Source organism: Phalangium opilio, unplaced genomic scaffold (assembly GCF_054372755.1).
Source record: "Phalangium opilio isolate 3A_F unplaced genomic scaffold, DU_Popi_V2 ptg000048l_1, whole genome shotgun sequence".
NCBI classification, from domain to species: Eukaryota; Metazoa; Arthropoda; class Arachnida; order Opiliones; family Phalangiidae; genus Phalangium; species Phalangium opilio.
In genome coordinates, this window is record NW_028324170.1 from 3956436 (window position 1) to 3978695 (window position 22260).

Genomic DNA, 22260 nt, shown 5'->3' on the forward strand with positions numbered 1-22260 from the left:
TTTTTTTTTTTTTTTTTTGAGTGAGGTGGTTTTTTTAGGCAGTCACACCCTATCTTGAAAAGGTTATTGAACTACAATATATATGATGAGTTGTTAGAATAGAACATACTCTAGATTGTAGATTTATATCGAATTTCAAATATGGTAAGCATTTATAAAAAAACTCAATAAAAAAATTCCGTTTTAAATCGAATTTTTAACTTTTATCACGTATTGGAAAAGTACCCAACTTCGCAAACAACAAAATTTTTGTGTCTACCCTGCATAGTTTAAATATATGACGTGTGTTGTTGAGTTCAGAATGGTTTTTAAAAGGGTTGTTTGTTATCATTGCAGTTCATGTGCCTTTTACAATATAGTGTCAATTAGGTCACGTGATTTATAGAAAAGTCACTTGATTTGGAGTATTTTTTAAATTGGCGCCAGATTTAGTAAAAAAATAAAATTGGCGCCAGATTTAATAAAAAAATAAAATTGGCGCCAGATTTAATAAAAAAATAAAATTGGCGCCAGATTTAATAAATATAAAATTGGCGCCAGATTTAATAAAAAAAATAAAATTGGCGCCAGATTTAATAAAAAAATAAAATTGGCGCCAGATTTAATAAAAAAATAAAATTGGCGCCAGATTTAATAAAAAAATAAAATTGGCGCCAGATTTAATTAAAAAAAAATTAAATTGGCATGAGACGATATTAATTTTATAAAATCATCTACGAAATAAATTAAAAAAATAACAGCAATAAAAATATTAATTTCATAAACTGTATTGCGCAAACATTGCGTAATTTGTTTTGGTAATTAAAAGAAATACATGTCTTTGACCCCAAACTTGACCTATATTGAAATAATCTTCGCTGGGACTAGGGCCAAGATATGCCTTGTGCCAAAATCAACATAAAATCGCAATATGGTTTGCCAAGAACGTCATGTTCGTCGAATCATATGCAAATTAAACTTAAAGCCATAATTACCATCTCAGTAGAAATAAGGCAAGGAAAAAGAATGAATTCTTTAAACTTCTTTAAAAAAAAAAGAAAAGAAAGAAACTAAACAAAGAATAAGAAAATCTTACTACACGACATAATAATTTATGTTCTTTGAGAAGTGAGTTTTTTGACAAGCCTTTCAAATGTTCCCTAATATTAAAAATAAAAAAATTGCTTAAACTTAACCGCGAATCGTGATTAAAGATTTTTGCTCTCTTGACCAAAACCCACTACCACCACCACACTGCTGGACTACACCCCAAAAATTATACCCGCCTTTTGTAGAATAGAGTTAGGGTTAACGTTGTACCAACATTCTTAAAAAACGTGTAATCCTAAAAAGCGGATAATCCAATACACTCACTCCCTTGTCAAAATGTTTTTAAAATTTTAAACAAGATACCGCGTATAAAATAGAAATTATATTCCCTTCAATGTACAGACATTTTTACAATTTCCATAAACCGATTTTTTTAAAATAAATAAATAATTTTAAAACTTGTCGTGAAATTAAAAATAATAAAAAATAAAAGAAGGAACTTGTTTTAAACTTTTGACATTTAAATTTTAAGCCGGATTTACACGTATATCCCTTCGATATAACAACGGTTTTACTGAAATTAGTTTACAATTGCGTAAATGTGGTTTTATAATAAGAATTTCCACATTACACGCAAAACGTTCAAACAAAAACCTTTACTAACTTTTGTCTAAATAAAATCTAGAATTCTAAAGAGAAATTTATCTTTTCTTTATTCTTAAATTAATGAAGAATAAATATTTATACCGTGAATTAAATTAAACAGGTAACCTTATTCAAAACACACAACAATAATATTGAGGTACAATTAACAACAACGTGTTAAAAAGGGCGAAATTTTTTAAATAAAAATCCCAGTTTTTTATTTATTATTTAAAAAAATACGTGAATTAGGTGAAATGTTATATATCATAAATTTATTTTTTAAAGGGTTAGTGAAGTATCGTGATTTTGTAATAAGATAAAAATCAAGGGCTAATATATCACTAGAGATAAAACAAAATGCTTCATTTTATTTTAAAGGTTTTTAGCTTAAAAATATTTAAGGGAATATTACTCAAAATATGTGCTAAGAGATTATACACTATATAACAATGTGCTAAGAGATTATACACTATATAACAATGTGCTAAGAGATTATACACTATATAACAATGTGCTAAGAGATTATACACTATATAACTATGTGCTAAGAGATTATACACTATATAACTATGTGCTAAGAGATTATACACTATATAACTATGTGCTAAGAGATTATACACTATATAACAATGTGCTAAGAGATTATACACTATATAACAATGTGCTAAGAGATTATACACTATATAACTATGTGCTAAGAGATTATACACTATATAGAAATGTACTAAGAGACTATATGCGGTATATAACAATGAGCTAAGAGACTATATACGATATATAATTGCGCTGTAAACATATTTCGACAATATGTTCTGATAAACATATTGAGAGGCCCAGAAAGACTGACTCTCTACGTTTATAAAGGATTTCTTTGTAAACGTGCTTGTCAACACGTTGACATTTATATCTGACCCCGTTTATTTGACATACAGTTGAATGTAAGATATAGATACACTTTACCTAGATTTTCCAAAATATATAAATATATATATATGGGAAAATTTACCCATGATGCCTCGCTACATTAACAATATACGCGTCAATTTATGTTGTTTAAAAGGGGTATCACGTATTAATCACGACAAATTAACGTGAAACCATTGATTTCTTTCTTTTTTTTTCTTTTTTCATATTTAGTTCAGTTTATTTCATCTTTCAAGCTAATCAAATAAAACCGTAGATTTTAGTTAAACACGGAATAAGTAGGCGTTAATCTTGCTTTGAACTTACAGCATTGGAAGGGATCTAAATTAACATTGAATTGTATTGAATTATCATACATTTCATGACTGAAAGTAGTCTATAAATTTGACCCGGAAATGTATTTTTTTTATTGCAAACATTATTGACAGTTTATTCACGTCCACAAACATTAAATTCATCTCAGTTACAGTTTGCAATTATGTTAAAGCTACAGTGTAATTAGATTTTAAAGGTAATTGAGTATTATGCTCGTATTTTTTTATTGAAAACTTGATTTGAAATTAACCCTTTTTTCTGTTTGAAATTACGTCTTAATCGAGTTTTTTTAGGAAATTTTTTGTTGTGGTTTAAAAAAAATATATTCACCTGTTTAAGTGGGACGTACGAGGATGTTTAATAACATTTTATTTGAGTTTAAATGACAAATATCATAGATTAAACATCGTCTGAAAAAAAAAATACGTTTCCTGGATTGAACTTAATTTAGTAAAAGTTGATTAACTTGTGCTCTTATTTATCTAGGACAATGTTTCTAGTATCGTTAGATAAAGGGCAATTAGAGCTATCATATACTCAAGGGATTTTCAATAGAAGTGTTATTAAGCTAGGGTTATGACCTTTCAAAGTTGAGGTCAATTTACTTTTATCTTTTTGCTCTCAAAGTTTAATATCGCGATCCCTGATTGGTGTAAACCAATGTTTATATTATCGTTATAGAGAGGACAATTGGGAGTTTCATATATTCAAGGGATTTTCCTTTAAATTTTAAACAAATAGAGTTATGACCTATCAAAGTTGGGGTCAAATTTTGAGATTGATTTTAAGTATCATCTATAAAACCCTCTAGGAATTTTCCAGGAATTAACCTTAGTCACGTTGATTATTTAGAATTAAATGAACTAATGACCTTTCAAAGTTAGGGTCAAATTTTGAGAGTCAAAAATATTTAATTTCAAAGTTTAATGAGAGTCAATTTCAAAGTTTAATATTTTTGCCTCTGATTGATAAAGACACAAGTTTTAAGTATCATCAATAAAGCCCTCAAGGAATTTTCCAGGAATTAACCTTAGTCACGTTGATTATTTAGAATTAAATGAACTAATGACCTTTCAAAGTTAGGGTAAAATTTTGAGAGTCAAAAATATTTAATTTCAAAGTTTAATATTTTTGCCCCTGATTGATAAAGACTCAAGTTTTAAGTATCATCTATAAAAATCTTTAAGGAATTTTCCAGGAATTAACCTTCCTTAGTCACGTTGATTATTTAGAATTAAATGAACTAATTATTTTAATTAAAATATTCCCATGGTTCTGCCCGGGATCGAACCGGGGACTTCTTGCGTGTAAAGCAAGCGTGATAACCACTACACCACAGAACCGGTTGTAGAGTTTCTTCGTCTACGAAGGTTTTAAGTGTACGCATCTAGATCGCAATTTCTCCAATCGATATTTCCCGGGGGAGAGTAAGAGGGAGGGTCAATTCGTCTGGGGGTCTAGGTTTCCTTACAAGACTTCTTTTACCCGATATGAAAACCTCCTACAATATTGTCAATTTCAACACGTTGTGCAATGCAATCAATACGTAATATAGTGGATATTAAATGAATAAATTAATCAATTGTTTAAGAACTGCGTAGCAAAAAAAAAAATTATAGAAAGTACCTTGAAGAGTCATACTTTTAATTCCTTATCAATTAAAGTTAATCCTTTAGATTAAAAGTAACTATATCATACCTAAGATGCCCTTATCAAATTGATGGAACTCCAAGCCATTGTCTTATTATCTAAAAACTATAATAATGACCTTAATAAATGGGGTCAGAATATGTGTATATCATTTCTTTCCGCGCGCGCTTGTTTGGAGGGATACTTGCCCAAATTTTATACATTTATTTAAACAAACAATGAACTAAATTTGTGGAAGTATCCAACTCCTCCATTAATTAGCACCCATATTTTTTTATCTAAGATATATTTTTTTATATATATATTGTGGGACGAGCGTGTGACCGATTACGTGAAAGTGTATAAAAAAAGTGAAACCTCCCGCAGATGTTCTAGGGTAGATAGATACTCGTGAATTGGTGACACTTGAAGAACGAACATCTTTCAGTTTCAGGAAAAAAAATAAAATAGAATATTCATTCTTCACTTGTTAATATTATTATCGTGAGATTAAAACAGGTGTATTTCAATTTTAAACCACTTAGGTTACAATTTATAAAACAAAAAAAAACAAAAAATAAAATAAAATTGAGCAACGTTTATTTTTCGAGTACTCTTCAATTTGAGTGCCTTTCTTTAAGAGATAATGAAGTTTTTAAAAACACAATAATTATATTCCTACTTAGAAATCGTGAATAAGCCTTTATTTATTTATATATCATGAATAAATTCGTTGTAAATTAATTAACAGTAATTGCTGCTCAAATATATTAGATAGATTTTAAAATTTTCTTTAAAAACGTCACAGAAATTCATTGGTCTATTTTTCTGCAAAATTCATATAGATTCATTGGTCTATTTTTTCTTGAAAATTCATATAGATTCATTGGTCTATATTTTCTGCAAAATTCATATAGATTCTTTGGTCTATTTTTCTGTTAAATTCACGCAGATTAATTGATCAATTTTTCTGCAAAATTCATATAGATTCATTGGTCTATTTTTTTCTGCAAAGTTCCTTTAGATTCATTGGTCTATTTTTTGCAAAACTCACGCAGATTAATTGGTCTATTTTTCTGCTAAATTCACGCAGATTAATTGGTCTATTTGTCTGCCAAAATTCACACATTAATTGATCTATTTGTCTGCCAAAATTCACATAGATTCATTGGCCTATTTTTCTGCCTAAATTCACAAACACAAATTCATGGATAATTTATATTAAATTCATAATAAATCCGCCCCTATTCTCGAGTAAATTAGCATTCTTTCTAGACAAGTAACTTTAAACACGATTAAAAAAAAAACCTTTACCACCACAACCACCATTTTTTTTTCTTTCAATAGCCGTGATGGTGAAAATTTTATTATTTAAATTTTTTTTTTATTTTTTAGTAAAAACTGGATACGTCTTACCTTAAGATGTCTTTTACCCCTCGGGATAACCTTGAATGCCCAGCCAATAATGACGTAGCAAAAAAATAAAAATTAATTCACCCCTATCTACCTTAGAAACAAATTTGCTTACTCAAATATAAAAATTAAAAATATATGAAAAGAAAATAATAATAATTTTTGATAATTATATCTATTTATTTATTTAAATGAAACCTAACGATTTTGGTGTCAGAGGTCATAATCCCACTAACGCTCTCAGCTATAACTTAGCCTATTCAATAATTAATTATGTTTTATAGTTTCTTTAATTAAAAACATTTTAAAGGTTTGATAACGAATCCTTATATAAAAAATTCCATCCATTATTGTAGGTCAAAGGTTAGGTCATCAATTAGTCCAAACTACTTCATCAATTTCTTCGTTAAAAACAAACTGAAATTAAATCACACTTGGTGTCGGATTAATTAATTTAGGTTTGTTAAAACGAAGCCTTATTTCAAAAATCCCATCTATTATTGTAGGTCAAAGGTTAGGTCATCAATTAGGCCAATTTCATCATTTAAAACAAACTGAAATTAAATCAGACTCGGTGTCGGAATAATTAATTTGGGTTTGTTAAAACGAATCCTTATTTCAAAAATCCCATCTATTATTGTAGGTCAAAGGTTAGGTCATCAATTAGGCCAAACTAAGTCACCAATTTCGTGATTAAAAACAAACTGAAATTAAATCACACTCAGTATCGGATTAATGTATTTAGGGCCTTGGTTTAAAATAAAGCCTATGTTTTAAACTTATCTATGGGGCCCTGGGGGAGCCCCTTAATCCCTGCTTGATGACATGACGTCATCATGTATATCCCGGAAATAGGTTAAGGGAAATGCAAACGACACAATATTTCAGCATATATTTTTTTTACCTAAAATTATGTAAGAGAAGGAATAAAAAAAAATAAATATATATTTTCTTAAACATGACGGTCATAAATATTTATTATTCGACGAATTAGGGTTAAGAGGAAATAATTAGTAAGTTCATTAGGCCTAAATACAAGCTATATACGTTAACCATTATACATTCTGAGAGAAATGTGACGTAACACTAATGGAATTCACTAAATTCTCTCTCACTCTGTTCTTTGGCAAGGGGAATAAAACTATGAATGTGAATTTTGGGAATCGTGGGACCTTTTTATATCTCGACTCCCTCCTCGAATTTTAACCCTTTGACACTATATATATATATATTACACTTTAATATCAGAGTGAGGTTTAAAATATAAAAGCAAAAAAAATTGCCGGAAGTAGGCTTAGGAAGAATGAAAGAAAGAAAAAAACGCCCCCATCTTGAGACTTCAGTAAGTTAAAAAAAAAACCAAAAAAAAAACCACGACTTCTAAGTCTTTTATGGGGGTATTAATTATCCTTGCTTTATTTCTTATTAATTTATAGTAGTCAGAATTAATCACTTTGATAATCTGATATGGTTTTAATATACATTTAATGACGTAATGTACACGTAAAGCCATTATAGACTTAGCCATTCTCGCAATTTTTAGAATTTGGGAGTTAAAATTAAGTTTATCACGCTTGTTTAATTTATAAAATTTATTAAAAATCATTTAGTGACTTAAATCTCATAATTTATAAATTTTTGAGACTTTAAAATGTTTGTAATTTAGGTGTTTTAATTGGCAAAACGTTTAATTTAAACACTTAACTATCTGAAAAAACGATCTCTAATTTGATCTTTTAGCACTTTGTAGTCATCGTGGTCTTAGAAATTCTCACGGTATATTATCGTAATTTATAATTACGCGTTTAAAATCTAATGCTAATTAGATTCTTTTTGGGGATCTACGCCTTTTAATGTCAATTTTAATTCACAATTAAAATGGTTTCTCTGTCCGAGTCTGTCAATGTTTTTTAAAGTTTTTAGACTTTTGGTTTTTTTTATGTTCCGGTTGATTGACCGTGCGCTTCAAAAGACCGACTTTTTATAAAAAAAAATATTCCACGATTTTATAATGATTTTTTTCACGTACTTTTACTTTAAATTGCTTAAACTTTCTCTGTCTGATCTGTCATAATTTAAAATTAATGTATTCCTTAATTGCATAATAATAATTTGGCGAAAAGAAAAATAAAAATAAAATTTGAATATTTTTTTTTAAATATTTAAATGTAGAATTTAATTTCATCAGGGATAGATAGACTTAAAAAAGTCTATCTATCCCTGATTTCATGAATTAACCTTGATACATTGTACTTAATATTAATGTTTACATTGAACGATTTAAGCCTATTTTAAAAAAGATACTTGATAAGATAAATTTTGAACTTCGTCATTTAACAAATAAACGAAATAGACCAAAAGTAAATATTGTTCTAAAACTAAAGGGCTACTAACTGTCAGATTAAAATAATACGTAGGACTTTAACCACTATCAGTTGTATCAAAAGATACTTATTGACTAACTTTCGTAAATAGAAGTTTATCTGTAAACTGTCGAAAGAATTGTACATATTTAAATTTAGTTCGTTTTCCCACCCCAGGAAATTGGGAAACAACCCGCTGAGAGAAGGGGCTAAACCCTCCATCTCTCGTTACAAAAGCCCCAAGAACACTGGAGTCAAAATCTTTGAAGAAATCCGCAGCTGTTATCAAAAAAAAAATTCATTTCTTATCCTAGCAAGGAAAACGCGCGAAAAAAACCGCGGGTATCTCTAGCTTGTGCCCCATGCTGGAAGCACGTGAGTCCCTTTTACGTTTTACTAGTTTTGTAATGCCAAACGTACGTGAGGGGAGTGAATACGCTCCCCTCCATTGGCCCACCAGCGTTCTAGCCGGTTTTCTTAAACCACGCCTCGACATTTTCCCGCCAGAAACGACCGCGTCACTACGACGCGCGAGTTTCCCGGAACATGATCGGGCGCCGGACAAAATAGTCCTCGCGGTGTTTCCCGTTTTTCGTTTAAATACGCTCTTTCAAGCGCGATAAATTGATTAAAAATTTGATGTAAGTTAAGGGCAATTATTATTCTTAGTTAAATAGGGTGTTTAAATCGTAAATAGGCTTAGCTCAGTGCGCAGTGCGACGACGCTATCCAGGGAGACTTTACGCCACGAAAGCGGGCGGATTGATACCCGGCGAGAGAGATTTCCTCTCTCTCCTCTCTCTCACACTGCGCGGGGAGATAGGGGAATACATCGCAGTTCACTGTTGTAATGCAGTACGCTCGGCGCTCGGTTCGTAAGCTTGAATATGGTGGTGATTCTTACCGAAGGATTACCGCGATTCGATTTTTGTCTAAATCTACATTTCTACACGTTAAAACTTGTCGTTGGAAATATCCCTGTATTTGGTGAGTTTTTATAACGTTATTTTAATCGCGGATGACCGAGGCCTAGTAGAGGGAAAGCTTCCTACGTAGGCACGGGATAAAAAATGTCGGGTTTGGCGCCAATCTCAGACACACGTCGCCAACTCTCTCGCGCTCATGCCGGTTCCGTCAGAGTCATGCCGTCGATTTTTAAAAGGGCGTTTTTGCTTTAGTGACTTTGGCATTCTTTCAATAACAAAAGTTCATAACTGGCCGCCGTATTTATAGTGGATTTATAATCCCAATGTTAATTAACAGTAATAGTTAATAAAAGTTAAAACAATTTAAGCGTTATATTATACCCGAAATTTAGATTATAGCCAGAATACTATAATATAAAGTTAGTTATTTATTGGCATTGCGGATAAACAGTAAAATGCACTTAATATATACTGCATATATCATAGTTAAACTTAAAGCAGATGTCATTAACACAAGGTTGTAAGTGCGAAACTTTCGTTTTAGAAAATATTTTTTATAGTAATGGCACTTTGCGCGATTTTACTATTGGAATGTGTTCTTATAAAGCATGGAAGGTGCCTCTTTTATTTAATCCCCCGCGTAGTCAAAAAAAAGTGTCCATGTTCCATTTTATGGATCCATTTTTTCTTCTATTCAGAGTAAGATTAGGCCTAAATTCATTTTATATTCGCGGGACCTTAACTAAAATTTTAGGCCTTTTTTAAAAGTCTCTATGGGCGGGAAAATCAGCCCCCGGGGGGGGATAAACCTTTAACGGAGAACGGGGAAAAAAAGAGAGATGCTATTGAAATATTTTAGGCTTGGGGGAAACTCGCTTGGGGGTAGGAATAGTTGCAATCGAGGAGGGAGTAGACAAACTAAACTTCTTCATTGGCTTCCATACGGACCGTACATTTTCAAAACGGGCTAGTTTCCCGGCAGCCCTAGCTCTATCTCACCTTTAAAGCTTTCGCCAAAAAGAGATAGTAGAATTAAAGGTCCAAGCCTAGTCTCTCTCTCTCTCTTGTGCCCAGTAGCTGAGAGCGTAAACGTCCCTGAAACTATGTGACGTAGGCACTTTTTTATTCGGAGTTTGGCTTTCCTTGAACCTGTCGCGGGGGATAAAACTTCGCGGCAAAATCTACGCGCCAAATTTTTTTTATCTCGCGCTCGCTGTAAAGGCGGGAAGTTCTACGCTAGCGCGAGTCGATCTCCCGCCAAATTCTCGTTCTCCATCTCTACGCGCCCTTCTACGGATATATTGAGCAATAAGCTTAGCTGACTCACTAGTGGCGCGCCACTTTTTCCTTGCGCACGCCAAAAGGCGGGAAAAAAGATTCTCCATTTGACAGCGCGCTAAAAACGCACGCGGAGGAGAGTAGAGTTTAAATAGCTCGTGAACGGGGCTCCACGCTGGATTTTTGCGCGTGGATTACAACGCGTGTTACTAGGAGACGGTTTTTATAGTCTGTCGTATCGCGAAGACTTTGGCGCCAGATTTGTTCCTCTTGATGGATATTTTAGTTTTATTATTGGTGTTTAAATAGGTATGCTTTCGTTTTTCTTTTTGTTATTGGTTTCCGAGTTTGTTTTCGTAACTCCGTGTTAATGTTGGTCCGATTTTAAACTAAATTTGGCGCATTTTAAAGAACACGTACCACCGGAATTAATGAATATATTTTCCTTCAAATATTTCACAACATTCTGAGACCCAATAAAATATTTATTTTTTTATTTTATTATAATTGCAGTCGGCACCTCAATATCTGAATAAACAATCCGATAAATCTGAATTTAAAAACCTTCTAAACTTGGAAAACTTAGAAGAAAACAAATCCAAAGCAAATCGTTGGTCCAACAGTATTCCTGAAAACGGAGACGGACCATAAAGCATTACGGATTGAAGAAAAATATCCCAAGATGCATTTAAGCGGCGGAGGCGGTGGTATATTTAGTAACATGGAATTAAATAGCCATCATCATCGCTTTGAAGACTTTGAAGACGATCCCGAAGTCAAATTCAACCCTGAAGACGCGGACATGGTCAAAGTCTACGATTACTACTTGAACGAAAACGCGAGTTACGAGAATTCCGTCAACCCGGCTAAGACGACTGTAATAAAAAGTGAATTCCCTAGTAACTTAACGGCGACAACCCCGGATGAGGACATTTGGAAGAAATTCCAATTACTGCCTACCCCGCCACGTTCTCCCAGTCGCGATTCCTCCAACAATTTAGAACTTCTGGACGACATCACGGACTATTTTTCCAACGCCGGTGATTGTTTGGAATATTTTACCGAATATTTAGACAGTGACGTCTCGACGGTCAATTCGAACGGTGTTAGTGGTAGTCCAACGGGGACGAGTACTTTAGCGACGGCGCTATCCCCGTGGCCCTCGAAACTCAAAGTGAAATGGGACCTTCTTCACGATTGTATGTGGTCCGGCAGATGCGCCGATAGTTGTAAACAAAAAGACAATACCGTCGAGAAAGCTTTACCCTGGACCGATTTAAGTCCCAGTTTAACCGATTGGTGCGGATTATTCGAACAACCCGCTGATGGATTTTCTTGTACCGGTAACGTCTTGGACGCGTCCGGGGAGGCCGATAGTCCGGTGGCGCCTTTAGTCTCGCCTTTGTTACCCGTGGTCCCCGAAGTTGAAAGAGACGTTAAGCCTTTGCTAAAACTCTTGGAAGATGAAGATAGCAGCGGCGACGTCGTTCAAGCCGGTTTAACGCCGTACACGCCACTCAGCGACCATTGCTACCATCAAATTATTTCATCTCCCGTTTCAGTCAGACCGGTCTCGACTGTCCGCGAAGACGGAGCCGCGCTTAGGAACTCTTCATCCGTTTGTGGCGCTAATAACAACCACCTACATAATTCATCTTCTGTCAAAATTGAGTTGAATATTGGAGATTTTCTCGGAGCCAACAGAAGAAATATCATCCTAAGTGATACGCCTTCTGATTCCGGTGAGTTGTTGTAAATTCTTCACTATTTTTCGCGAGTTTTGTCATGCGATAAGCTTATTTGTATTTTGTCTTTGGGATACCGGTACCAACTTTTAATTATTGGCTTCTGAAGACACTTCTCAGTTGCACTTTCTATTGCAATTTGTTTTTTATTTAACTTACCAATTTTTATGATGCACTTGTTATTTCCCTTTATTCTGGTATTTAATTTATACCATTATCCCATTATTGACATTTGTATAGATAATAATTTTATTTAAATAATTTTCGAAAGTAAAGCTGAATACATTTAGGCGTGGATTTTTAACGGAATTATTAATAACAATTTAACGGAAATTAAATATTAATAGTTCGTTCTCACTAAAGGGGGGGGGCTAGAAAAAATTCCTCCCCCTTCTCTTGGCTTTAACTTCAGTGTAGTGTTGTCAAGTTGGTCAAGCTTGCTTTTTCTCCAGTCTCTTGACTCATCAATGGCCTGGCAACACTGGGGGAGTGACAAAATGCCCTTTTAGTGTAAAATAGATTTATTCAACTAAAATGCATAGCAAATTCCCCTAATAGAGCTATTTCAGAGGGGGTAATGGCTACGTCACCAATGCTGTTTGCCCATAGAGAAAACCCTCACAAAATGTCCGCCCTACACTCAAAGGCAGGCCCAATTTTCATAGCAGACGAAATTTTTCCCCCACTGAAATAGCTCTATAGGGAGCTAACAGTTCTGACCCTGAAATGTCACACCCTTCTATCTCTTACTGGAGTTTCATCCCCCCTAACGGTTGGAAACAGTATTACTACGCGCAAAAATTCCAACCAGAGAGGGGCTTCGTGACGTCAGACTATCTCTTCCCCCTAGCCAGTTGTTAGCTCCCTATTGCATCTTGACTGTCATGTCAGTATCCCTTTAAATTTCGGTAATTTATAAAAAAAAATATGCAAAACCGAATATTCAAATTTTTCTAATTAAACAACTACGATGTTTTTATTGTCAAGTTATTGTCCGTTAACCGTACCATTCTCAGAATGTCACTGATATTTTAGAGGGGTTCGCGAGACTAGCTTTAAAGGGTTAAGGAAATGTTAGAGGCGAGTCTAGGGAGCAATTTTCTCCATCGATCTGCGCCGGTACACTGGCGCCGGCAAACTTCTAGGTCATTGTGCCAAAACCCTGGGAAGAGAGAGCGAGAGAGAGCTCTGGGAGCTGAAGCCTTGCACCAACTAACTCTTGGCTCTCCTCCGTCTCTCTCTAGTTCAGTCTGCCTTTCCGTCTAGAGTCTGATGGACCTTTAAAATCACCCCTCCCCCCATCCACCCTCCTCTGAGCTCAGTCTGTTGAACACACCCACGCATCTAATACAACACCCTGTACATCATTTTTAATATAATATAATATAATATGATATCGTTAGCGGTGGAAAATGTTAATTAGCTAGAATATAATGTAGGCCTACTGGCTTACTACTGTTAATTGTACTAGTAATATTTCAGGGTTCGTACACGACCTGGAAAAGTCAGGGAAATTGAAAATGGGCCTTAAAGGTCAGGGGAAAAGTCGGGGAAATTGAAAATGGGCCTTAAAGGTCAGGGGAAAAGTCGGGGAAATTGAAAATGGGCCTTAAAGGTCAGGGGAAAAGTCGGGGAAATTGAAAATGGGCCTTAAAGGTCAGGGGAAAAGTCGGGGAAATTGAAAATGGGCCTTAAAAGTCAGGGAAATTGAAAAATGGAATTTAGTCAGGGAAAACCTGGAAAAGTCAGGGAATTTCATTCCAAAAATTTTGTACGAACCCTGTATTTAGTGGGTGAAGGATTGGTCCCGGAAAACTTTAAAATTTCAGGGAATTTTGTAATGAAAATCTCGTGGGCATAGTTAGTATATACCATAGATATATATACGGGTCTAGATACACTTCCCCTCTGTTAGGCCCTTTAAAAAATGCGGAGGTGAGAACTAGCAGTCGACGCTTTACGGAGGGGGAATTAGATCCAAACGCCATCTATTGAGAGTTTCAAGAAACAAAAAAACGAAAAATTCGAATATGAAAAGAGCGGGAAATTCAAATTAGGCTTAACTTTTCAAATAGCTTTACGTATTTTTGATCTCCTTTATACGTGTAATTATGTTCTTAAGTGAAATAAATAGTTTTTACGTAAAAGAAGTAGTGTTTTTAATGAAATGTTAGTGAAATAAGGCATTAAAGATGGTTAACAGTTGTTCTTTCACACATTGTCATAATTTATCAACTTCTGGAAAGGAATATCTTTTTATAAGTATGATTAAAAGTTTGTTTACCACCTCGAAACCAAATAATAACATTATAACTAACAAATACAATTGCAAAGCATCAGCACGCCCGCTGGCAAAAGTTATTTATCCAATTTTTTAGCTTTCAAAATTCAGCGATAGATGGCGCACTAGGTATCTTCCCCCGGGAAAATCGCGTCGACTGCTAGCTGTCATCTCCGTGTTTTCCCCCGATTCAGTAGGGTATCTAGACCCGTATATATATCTATGGTATATACCGTCTGCATTCTAACATCATCTCATGTTTTTTTTCCTCCCGCCATTTCTTAATTTTAGGCTTAGGAGGTGTCTAGCCAAGCCAAAACTGTTTATCTTCTTTCTTTTTTTTTTTCTGGGCAATTATTTTTATCGTTTCCGTTATTTTCCCGTTAGTTTCCCCTTGTTAATTTTCTGTTTGTGAGGTTATTCGCCTCTTGTGGTAAATTAGTCTACACTTATCTATATCTTAAGCCTACTTTTTCTTTCTTTCTTATACCTCAGAAACTGGGCAAGGTACTTAGAATGTATTTTCTAAGTGACCTAATCTTCTGATAAGGTTATATCAAATAAAAGTCCGTGTTTAATCCCAGATTTACCTATAATATGGTACTTTTGATTCATGGCACGGATACAGACACCTTTTAAAAACCAATTTCGTCACGTGACGTAACACACCCCTTTTAAGCGCGCGCGAAATTGAAAATTAGGCACGTGACTTGTTACAAAGCGCGGGAAATTTAATGAAAACGAACATTTGTGACTCACTACCAAAACAATTAATTAATTTAATAATTAGGCTTAGTTCCTTGTATGTTTATTTCAATGAGTTCAGAATATATGTATTTCTAGAGTTTTTGTTGAATTTCCTCCTCGCGGACTCGATTCGTCGAATTTCATTACTTTATCATTAGGCGTTAGCGCCATCTGTCGCCTTACGTGGGAAGCTTAAAAGAATTTCCCACGATTTTGCGGGAAAGCGCCCCGCTAAATCGCCGCAGCTCGAGTTTGAAAATTAGGCTTAGGAAGAAGTAAAGCGCAAAATATGAAAGTTAGGTAATTGAAAAACAGTAAGTGGAGCCTAATGAATAAAATTTGATATTTAATAAATAGAATATTGATCAATTTCTTATTAAATGCGTGTTTTTACTTGGGAATTATATGCTATTAGTTATTAAAGTAACACATAATGTGAAAATGTATTAAATTGTAAAATGGGTCGAAAATGCTCAGTAGAAAAGTGTGTCAACACTGGTAGGAATAAAAATGTTTTGTGACATAAGTATATACGTATAGAAAATTAATAAATATTTAGATAGTTCAACCCTTTTTGAACTGTACGATTAAGATTCCCTACAAAAAATTCGTAATTACCTAAACAATGGTGTCAGGCTATTAATGGAATTGAATGGACTCCAAAAAAGACATTTGCGGTGATCATTTTTGTCAAGTTGACTATCACGAAAGCTCAAAAATACATATACTATCGGTTAATGCAGTTCCTTCTCTGTTTTTACTCGAATCATAGCGGTTTCTAAACATTTCCTTACTATATTAAGAAATTATAGCAGACGCCATAGTAACAAATATGTGTTTTTAAGTGAAATAGATGGCGCCACCACCTAATGATAAAGTTGTCCGTCCGTCCCCTAATTTCAAAAACGATGGTCGCGCGAGCGCGAAAACCCGATATCCAAATAGAACTCTAGAAGGATATATATTCTGAACTCAATGGTTTATTTATTTATTAAGGTGGAAATTAGGCTTAATATTCAATTTCCTTTGCTATTATAGTAGTATCTACATGCATATAGTAATTGTAAAAGAGGCCGCGAGGGAACCGGGGATCTAGAAATATTTTCATTCATTCATTCATAGAAAAATGAAATAGACCGCCATCTTGGGGAAAATTTAGAAATTAAGATTGGAATGTTGTATAATTGCGAGTCAGCCAGCCGGCTTTTGGAATAACAATTTTTTTTTTTTTTTTTTTTTTTTTTGCTATTTTTGTGGGTGAATGGTTTAGGAACCTTGAAAGTTATAGAGGCATAGAAACAGGCTCGAACGCGTATTATTTAATGATTCCATCTTACAAAAAGAGTTAGTTAGTTAAGCCTTGGCGGGAATTATTATTACTAGGCTAAAATTGATGGGAAGGCGGTTGGGGGGGGGGATTAGAATTCGAAGAACGTTTTTTATATTTACCTGCTGTTATTACGACTGAAGATAGTATTGGCATTCAAGCCTAGTTTGATACTCGCTTAAAGGCAGGGAACTGCCATTATTTTGTAAATTTCTCATATTTTGTATGTATGAGTGTTATTTATTAGTTAGAAGTTGATTCGACTGAAGTTATAACGATGATTTTAAGTTACATAGTGATTAGCCCCTCGTTAATTAGTTACAAGCAAAATAGTGAATGCCAGGCCATAGTATTTGAGTGGCTTGAAAAGCGTAACAAGTGTTTTGATATGAGTGTTATTTATTTATCATTTAGAAGTTCATTCAACGGAAGTTATAACGATGATTTAAGTTATAGTGATTAGCCCCTCTTTAGTTATTTACAAGCAAATGTAGTGATTCCCAAAACCCATAGTATTTGAGTGGCTTGAAAAGCGTAACAAGTGTTTTGATATGAGAGTTATTTTTATTTATCAGTTAGAAGTTTATTCAACGGAAGTTATAACGATAATTTTAAGTTGGAGTGATTAGCCCCTCGTTAGTTAGTTACAAGCAAATGTAGTGATTCCCACAGCTTATAGTATTTGAGTAATAGGTGTTTAATAACTTCGGGAGATAAATTTACTTCTGTTTAACGGGAATTTTTTTTTTCTGCCAATGTCACTGTGTGTGTTTTCTTTACAAAACTTTAGTTTCAACGTTCAGGGTCACGGAAATTGGGTTCAAAAACCATTTGGTGTGTACCATACACCGGATATACCCTATCTGTTAAATAAAAAATATATATGTACTAGTGTTTTATTTTGTTATCGCGGCGGCGTTGTTTTTAAACACTCAAATCACGCACCTGGTTTGTTTAGTGTTGTTACTTTCCCTGCAACATATTTCTTTTTTTTTTTTCTGGTATCTGGTTAGTTAAAAATAAGCGTACAACGTTTTTTATTTCATTCATACATGCAATTCCACGTTATTTTGATTTCCCGCGGGTTTTTTTGGCATAAAGGGATAGTAACACTCTTGTTTTGAATTAAGTTAAAAGGATGAAGGGATAATGACACTCAAATTCTTAAATTTGTTTGGAATTAAGTTAAAAGGTGTTTTTTCCTTTCTTCTTTTTTAAATTATAGACGATGAAATTGACGTAGTGACAGTTCCTAAAAGCATCTCTCTCAAAACGGTGAAACCGATAAAAATCAGTCTACCAACGTCCTATAACAACAATTCTGACAAACCCTACGTTACTCAAAGTCAAAAAGTCAAAGCCAAATTGGGACGAAGACCAAAGTGCGTCATAGAAAACCACCATACTCCCACGTCTACGCGATTCGAACGCGAACGTAAAATTAAACGTGAGGAACCACAACCATCATCAACGAGACAATATAACAACGGAGCCGCTATTACGATAAAACGCGAACGATTAGACGATCATTTAACAACTGTTAGTTGCGGTAGTTGGAGTTCGGATAGCGCCGTATTCGCTACACCCCAGGACTTTTCTTCATTCGCCTCACCGGCTAAACGAAGAAATATCGGTAACAGTCAACAACAACAACACCATAATAACAAACAGAAAGAACCCAAAAAGTATCGTCGATTTAAGAAATCCCGAAAATATTCCAGTAACGGATCGAGTCGTTCGAGCTCCGATAGCGAAGACTGCGAGAAACGTTCCCAACATAATAGTATGGAACGAAAACGAAGAGACGATTTGCGATTCGCGTTTCAAAATCTACGCGAAAATGTCCCCGATTTAAAGGATAATCCTAAAGCCCCGAAAGTTATGATTTTAAACAAAGCCGCTAATTACGCTAAACAATTGGCGAACACTGGAGCGGCGTTAGAAAAAACATTGAAACAGGAAAATAAACGGCGGTTAGAATTGCAACGGAAACTGCAACAGTTGCAGAGACTGAATTAAAAGAAAAGAGAGAAAATAATGATTTAACGTAATATTTAATTAGATATATATTAATTATTAATTTTTGTAGAAACATTATTACAAAACCTTACGTAAGTAAAAGTAACATTGTGCAAATAATTTTATTTTCACCCTGGGTTTTTTTTTTTTTTTTTTTATTTCTTCTTCTTATGCCGAGAATTTTCACTTCATTTTCAAACCGTTTTTTAAAAAAAACCTTTATTCATTTTTTTATTCAAATTTGAATTTTTATGAAAAATTTCCAATTTGAATAATAATTACTTCTTTGAAATCGTGAAATGAGTTACGAACTTTAAAAAAAAATAAAAAAAAAAAAATAAACACGCGGTGTTCGTCAATTGCAAAGATTTATTGGTTAAGTTTTAAAAAGACTTAAATTAACTATAATTAAGATAAATTATAGTCGATTACTGCCAATTAATGAAACCTAGATTGGTTTTTTTTTTAGATATTTTCACTTCGTTCAACCCATCGTGTTTATAAATTGTAAAAATATATATATTTTTTTTTTTTTCCTTTCTTTCTCTTCCGAGTGTTTATTTTCTCACATTTTTCGTGTTTTTTGGGGGGGGGGGGAACAAAGACAGTTTTAACCCCCAAAAGAAAAATAAGTTTAAAATTTGTGTTTTTTTTTTTTTGGGAAAAAACAAAGGACAGTTTAACCCCAAAAAAAATTAAAAAGTTTAAAATTTGGGGATTTTGGGAAAATTAGTGTTAATTAATAGTTTTAATGAAAGACGTTAATTTTTTTTTTTTAAATTTTTTTTTCGAAAAGAATTTGAGCTTATTGAATTTTTTAGCCAATAGTTGTTATAGGAAAAAAGGAGGGGGGGGTTATAAAATTGTGTATAAAGTTAGAATTATTATAATTTTTTTGTGACTTTTGGGTTTAGTCAAAAAAATTTAAAATTGATGGTCCCCTAACCTAAAATATTGTTTAAAAGAAGTAAACAGTCGCGGCGGAAAAAGGGGGGGGGGAATAAACATTTAAACTCCCTTAAAATTTCTTTCTTTATTAATTAATTAATCTCCACATACGGTTAATTTTTAATTAGATAATTATTTGAAAAGATTATTATAAAAATCTTATGGTTCCTATTTAATAATAATTTTTTTTTTTTTTTTTTTTTTTCGTATTTTCGAGACGCTGGCTGGCATAATTTTATCGGCTTGATTTTAAATTTTTTTTTATATATTTAACTCGTTATGTGGAGATAATTAAAAAAAAATTAATATTTTCCCCTGTGCATTCATTATTATTAATTATTATTACCATTATTAGACAATTTTGAATAATCTTTACTATAAAATGAATTGAATTGAATTGAATTGAACCGGAAGTGTGGTTTTTAAAATTAAAAAAAGAAAAAAATAAATAAAAATAAGAAGTTTGGGTTTCCCATTAAAAAAAAAAAATAAAATGGTTTTCGAGTTACGTAGTTTTCTATAACTATTATTTTAAAATAGAAAATGCAGTATAAAAATTTAAATGTGGATGAGCGAGTTTTTATATGAAATATTAGGCTAATTAACAAATTTAATTAGGAAAATAAATATAATAAAACATTTAGGGAAATTTATTAATTTCTATTAAAATTTAATGAATTAAAAAAGAAAATTACTAATTAAAATTTAACACTTTAACTAATTAGGTTAGGTAGGTTTAACAAATTTAAAAAAAAATATTGGAATAATTACACACGTGTATTAACCCGTTAACGAAAAAACAAATTTGCATAATTTTGTTTTATTATTAAGATTTAAAACCTTAAGTGCCTTTAACAAATTTAAAAAAAAAAACAGCTTTAATATGACAATTTAGGATTTTTGACAGAAAAAAATTAATTAATTGGCTAATTAGGAATCATGGGTTTTTTCCGAATGTTAATGATCATTCAAAAATACGTAACTAAAACCTAAACTTGTCAGAATTTAACTAAACATAAGAACTCATCCTTTTTTACAGTGTATAAAAACAAAAAACCATAAACATCTTCTCGGTTTCATTTTTTAAAAAACTGATTCTCAAAAAAAAATATTTCTTACTTTTTTAAATAAAACTACAAAATATTCCAAAAAAACGTCTGTTAGAAACAAAAAAAAAAAATTTCAAGATGAAAACTACGCACTCTTAAAATGCTTTATTAAAGACTTTTGAGTTTAAATTTTCGTTTCTATTTCATTAATTTACGTTTTTAAATATTTAAAATAAGCCTACGTAATTATTTTAAGCCTATTGTATTTTCACACAAGTAAATTCGGGGTGCGCACGATCAAGAGGGCTATGAGTAAGGTTATGTGTATCATCGAGCAATTAAAACCTTCCATTGTTCCTGTGACGTCACAAACTCCTTTTATCTGTCTGCTAAACTCTGGTTAGACGTGAGAATTTTGTCACGATGTTATCGTAAAAAGTACCTATTAAGGTAAGTTTTTTTAATACAATGTAACATAATATAATTTTACTAAGTCTTTAATCATTTAAATGTTAAATTATAGTATTATTATTTATTAGGTAATAGCTGTATGTATTCGTGTTCATATTGAAAAGATAAGACTGATAAGCACGTTAGTTAAGCCTAATTCTTTTGTAGTGCAGGGTTAAAGGTTACGTCTTGTGTGTCAAGGTCAGAATAGGTTAAGCTGTAATGCACTAAGTCTAATTTTCTTAATCATAGCACTTGACTTTGCGGACATTTGGACATTAGAAATCTACGCAAGCATAACTTACAACTTGAACTTTGACCCACCACTTCCTCCAGATTCAGTTGATACCTGCAACCTCGTATGTACCCCATTTTTTTTTTTTTTTCAAATAACTTGTTTATGTCGGGATTATCGCTTGGAAAATTAAGATGTTACAGTACCACCCCACATATTTTTCAACCTTACGCTAATTGCGATGGTAATTTGCATATAATTACGTCATATAAATAAGACACCGGGTAGACGGTATACGTGTTCCCACCTATTCAGTACTGGAACTCCGATCCAACCAAGTCTTTGTTAATACAAAGTCAACTGGTAATGACTTCGTTGTAGGACTAGTTTCGAACGGGACACCCTAACTATTCAGTAGATGTTAAGCCTCGGTTACAAAGTCTGGTAATGACTGGCGAGTATAGATGTGTTTTAACACGTTTCGAGTACGAGTCTTGAATGGAATTCAGGGGTAGGAGATCATCCACGACGGGTACCTGACATTTAAAATCGCGCGTAACCGTAGTCTGGAAGAAATTTAAAAGGGGTAAAAATATTTTCCTCATCTTTTCTCTCTTCCCGTGATGCTTCGCTTTTTTAGAGGTTGGTGTCCGCATCCAAGGCAAACCTCTCTTTCATAAACCGCCTCTCTCTCTCTCTCTCTCTCTCTCTCTCTCTCTCTACATAGGAGGTCGGATACTTATCCATCTTAGAGAGAATCTTGATGGGATTAGTTTAACTCAATATATCATCGAATTCGATGTAGGCATGAGGTGGGGTATTGTGAAATTTATCCTGAAATTTCACTGGGAAAAACATAGGTTTATCACTGAAATTTATGAGTTATTTTGGTGGCTATCAAATTAGTTCTAACAGTCATGGATTATTTGGGTTGTTT

The 22260-nt window shown here is 33.1% G+C and overlaps 1 protein-coding gene, 1 long non-coding RNA gene and 1 other non-coding gene across 3 annotated transcripts; 1 reads left to right on the forward strand and 2 right to left on the reverse strand.

Moving 5' to 3' along the window:
- Positions 1 to 4183: 4183 nt before the first annotated feature.
- Positions 4184 to 4256, reverse strand: TRNAV-UAC (transfer RNA valine (anticodon UAC)). Its single transcript has one exon. It is a non-coding gene; the product is annotated as a tRNA-Val (tRNA).
- A 4565-nt stretch (positions 4257 to 8821) lies between these two features.
- Positions 8822 to 20827, forward strand: LOC149673788 (uncharacterized). The gene is made up of 3 exons (XM_089839509.1): positions 8822 to 9305; positions 11036 to 12264; positions 17848 to 20827. Exons 2-3 carry the CDS (start codon positions 11205 to 11207, stop codon positions 18639 to 18641), a joined length of 1854 nt encoding a protein of 617 aa, XP_089695635.1. The 5' UTR covers positions 8822 to 9305; positions 11036 to 11204; the 3' UTR covers positions 18642 to 20827.
- Positions 20696 to 22012, reverse strand: LOC149673789 (uncharacterized). Its single transcript, XR_016366924.1, has 2 exons — positions 21631 to 22012; positions 20696 to 21080 (listed from the first exon to the last, which is right to left on the reverse strand). It is a non-coding gene; the product is annotated as an uncharacterized LOC149673789 (long non-coding RNA).
- Positions 22013 to 22260: the final 248 nt, after the last annotated feature.

What these genes read in the sequence shown, in the direction of transcription:
- LOC149673788 (XM_089839509.1), top strand. Translation starts at nt 11,205, where the DNA reads ATGCATTTAAGCGGCGGAGGCGGTGGTATATTTAGTAACATGGAATTA. An exon ending in TGATACGCCTTCTGATTCCG is followed by an intron (nt 12,265 to 17,847) that starts GTGAGTTGTTGT and finishes TTTAAATTATAG; the next exon opens with ACGATGAAATTGACGTAGTG.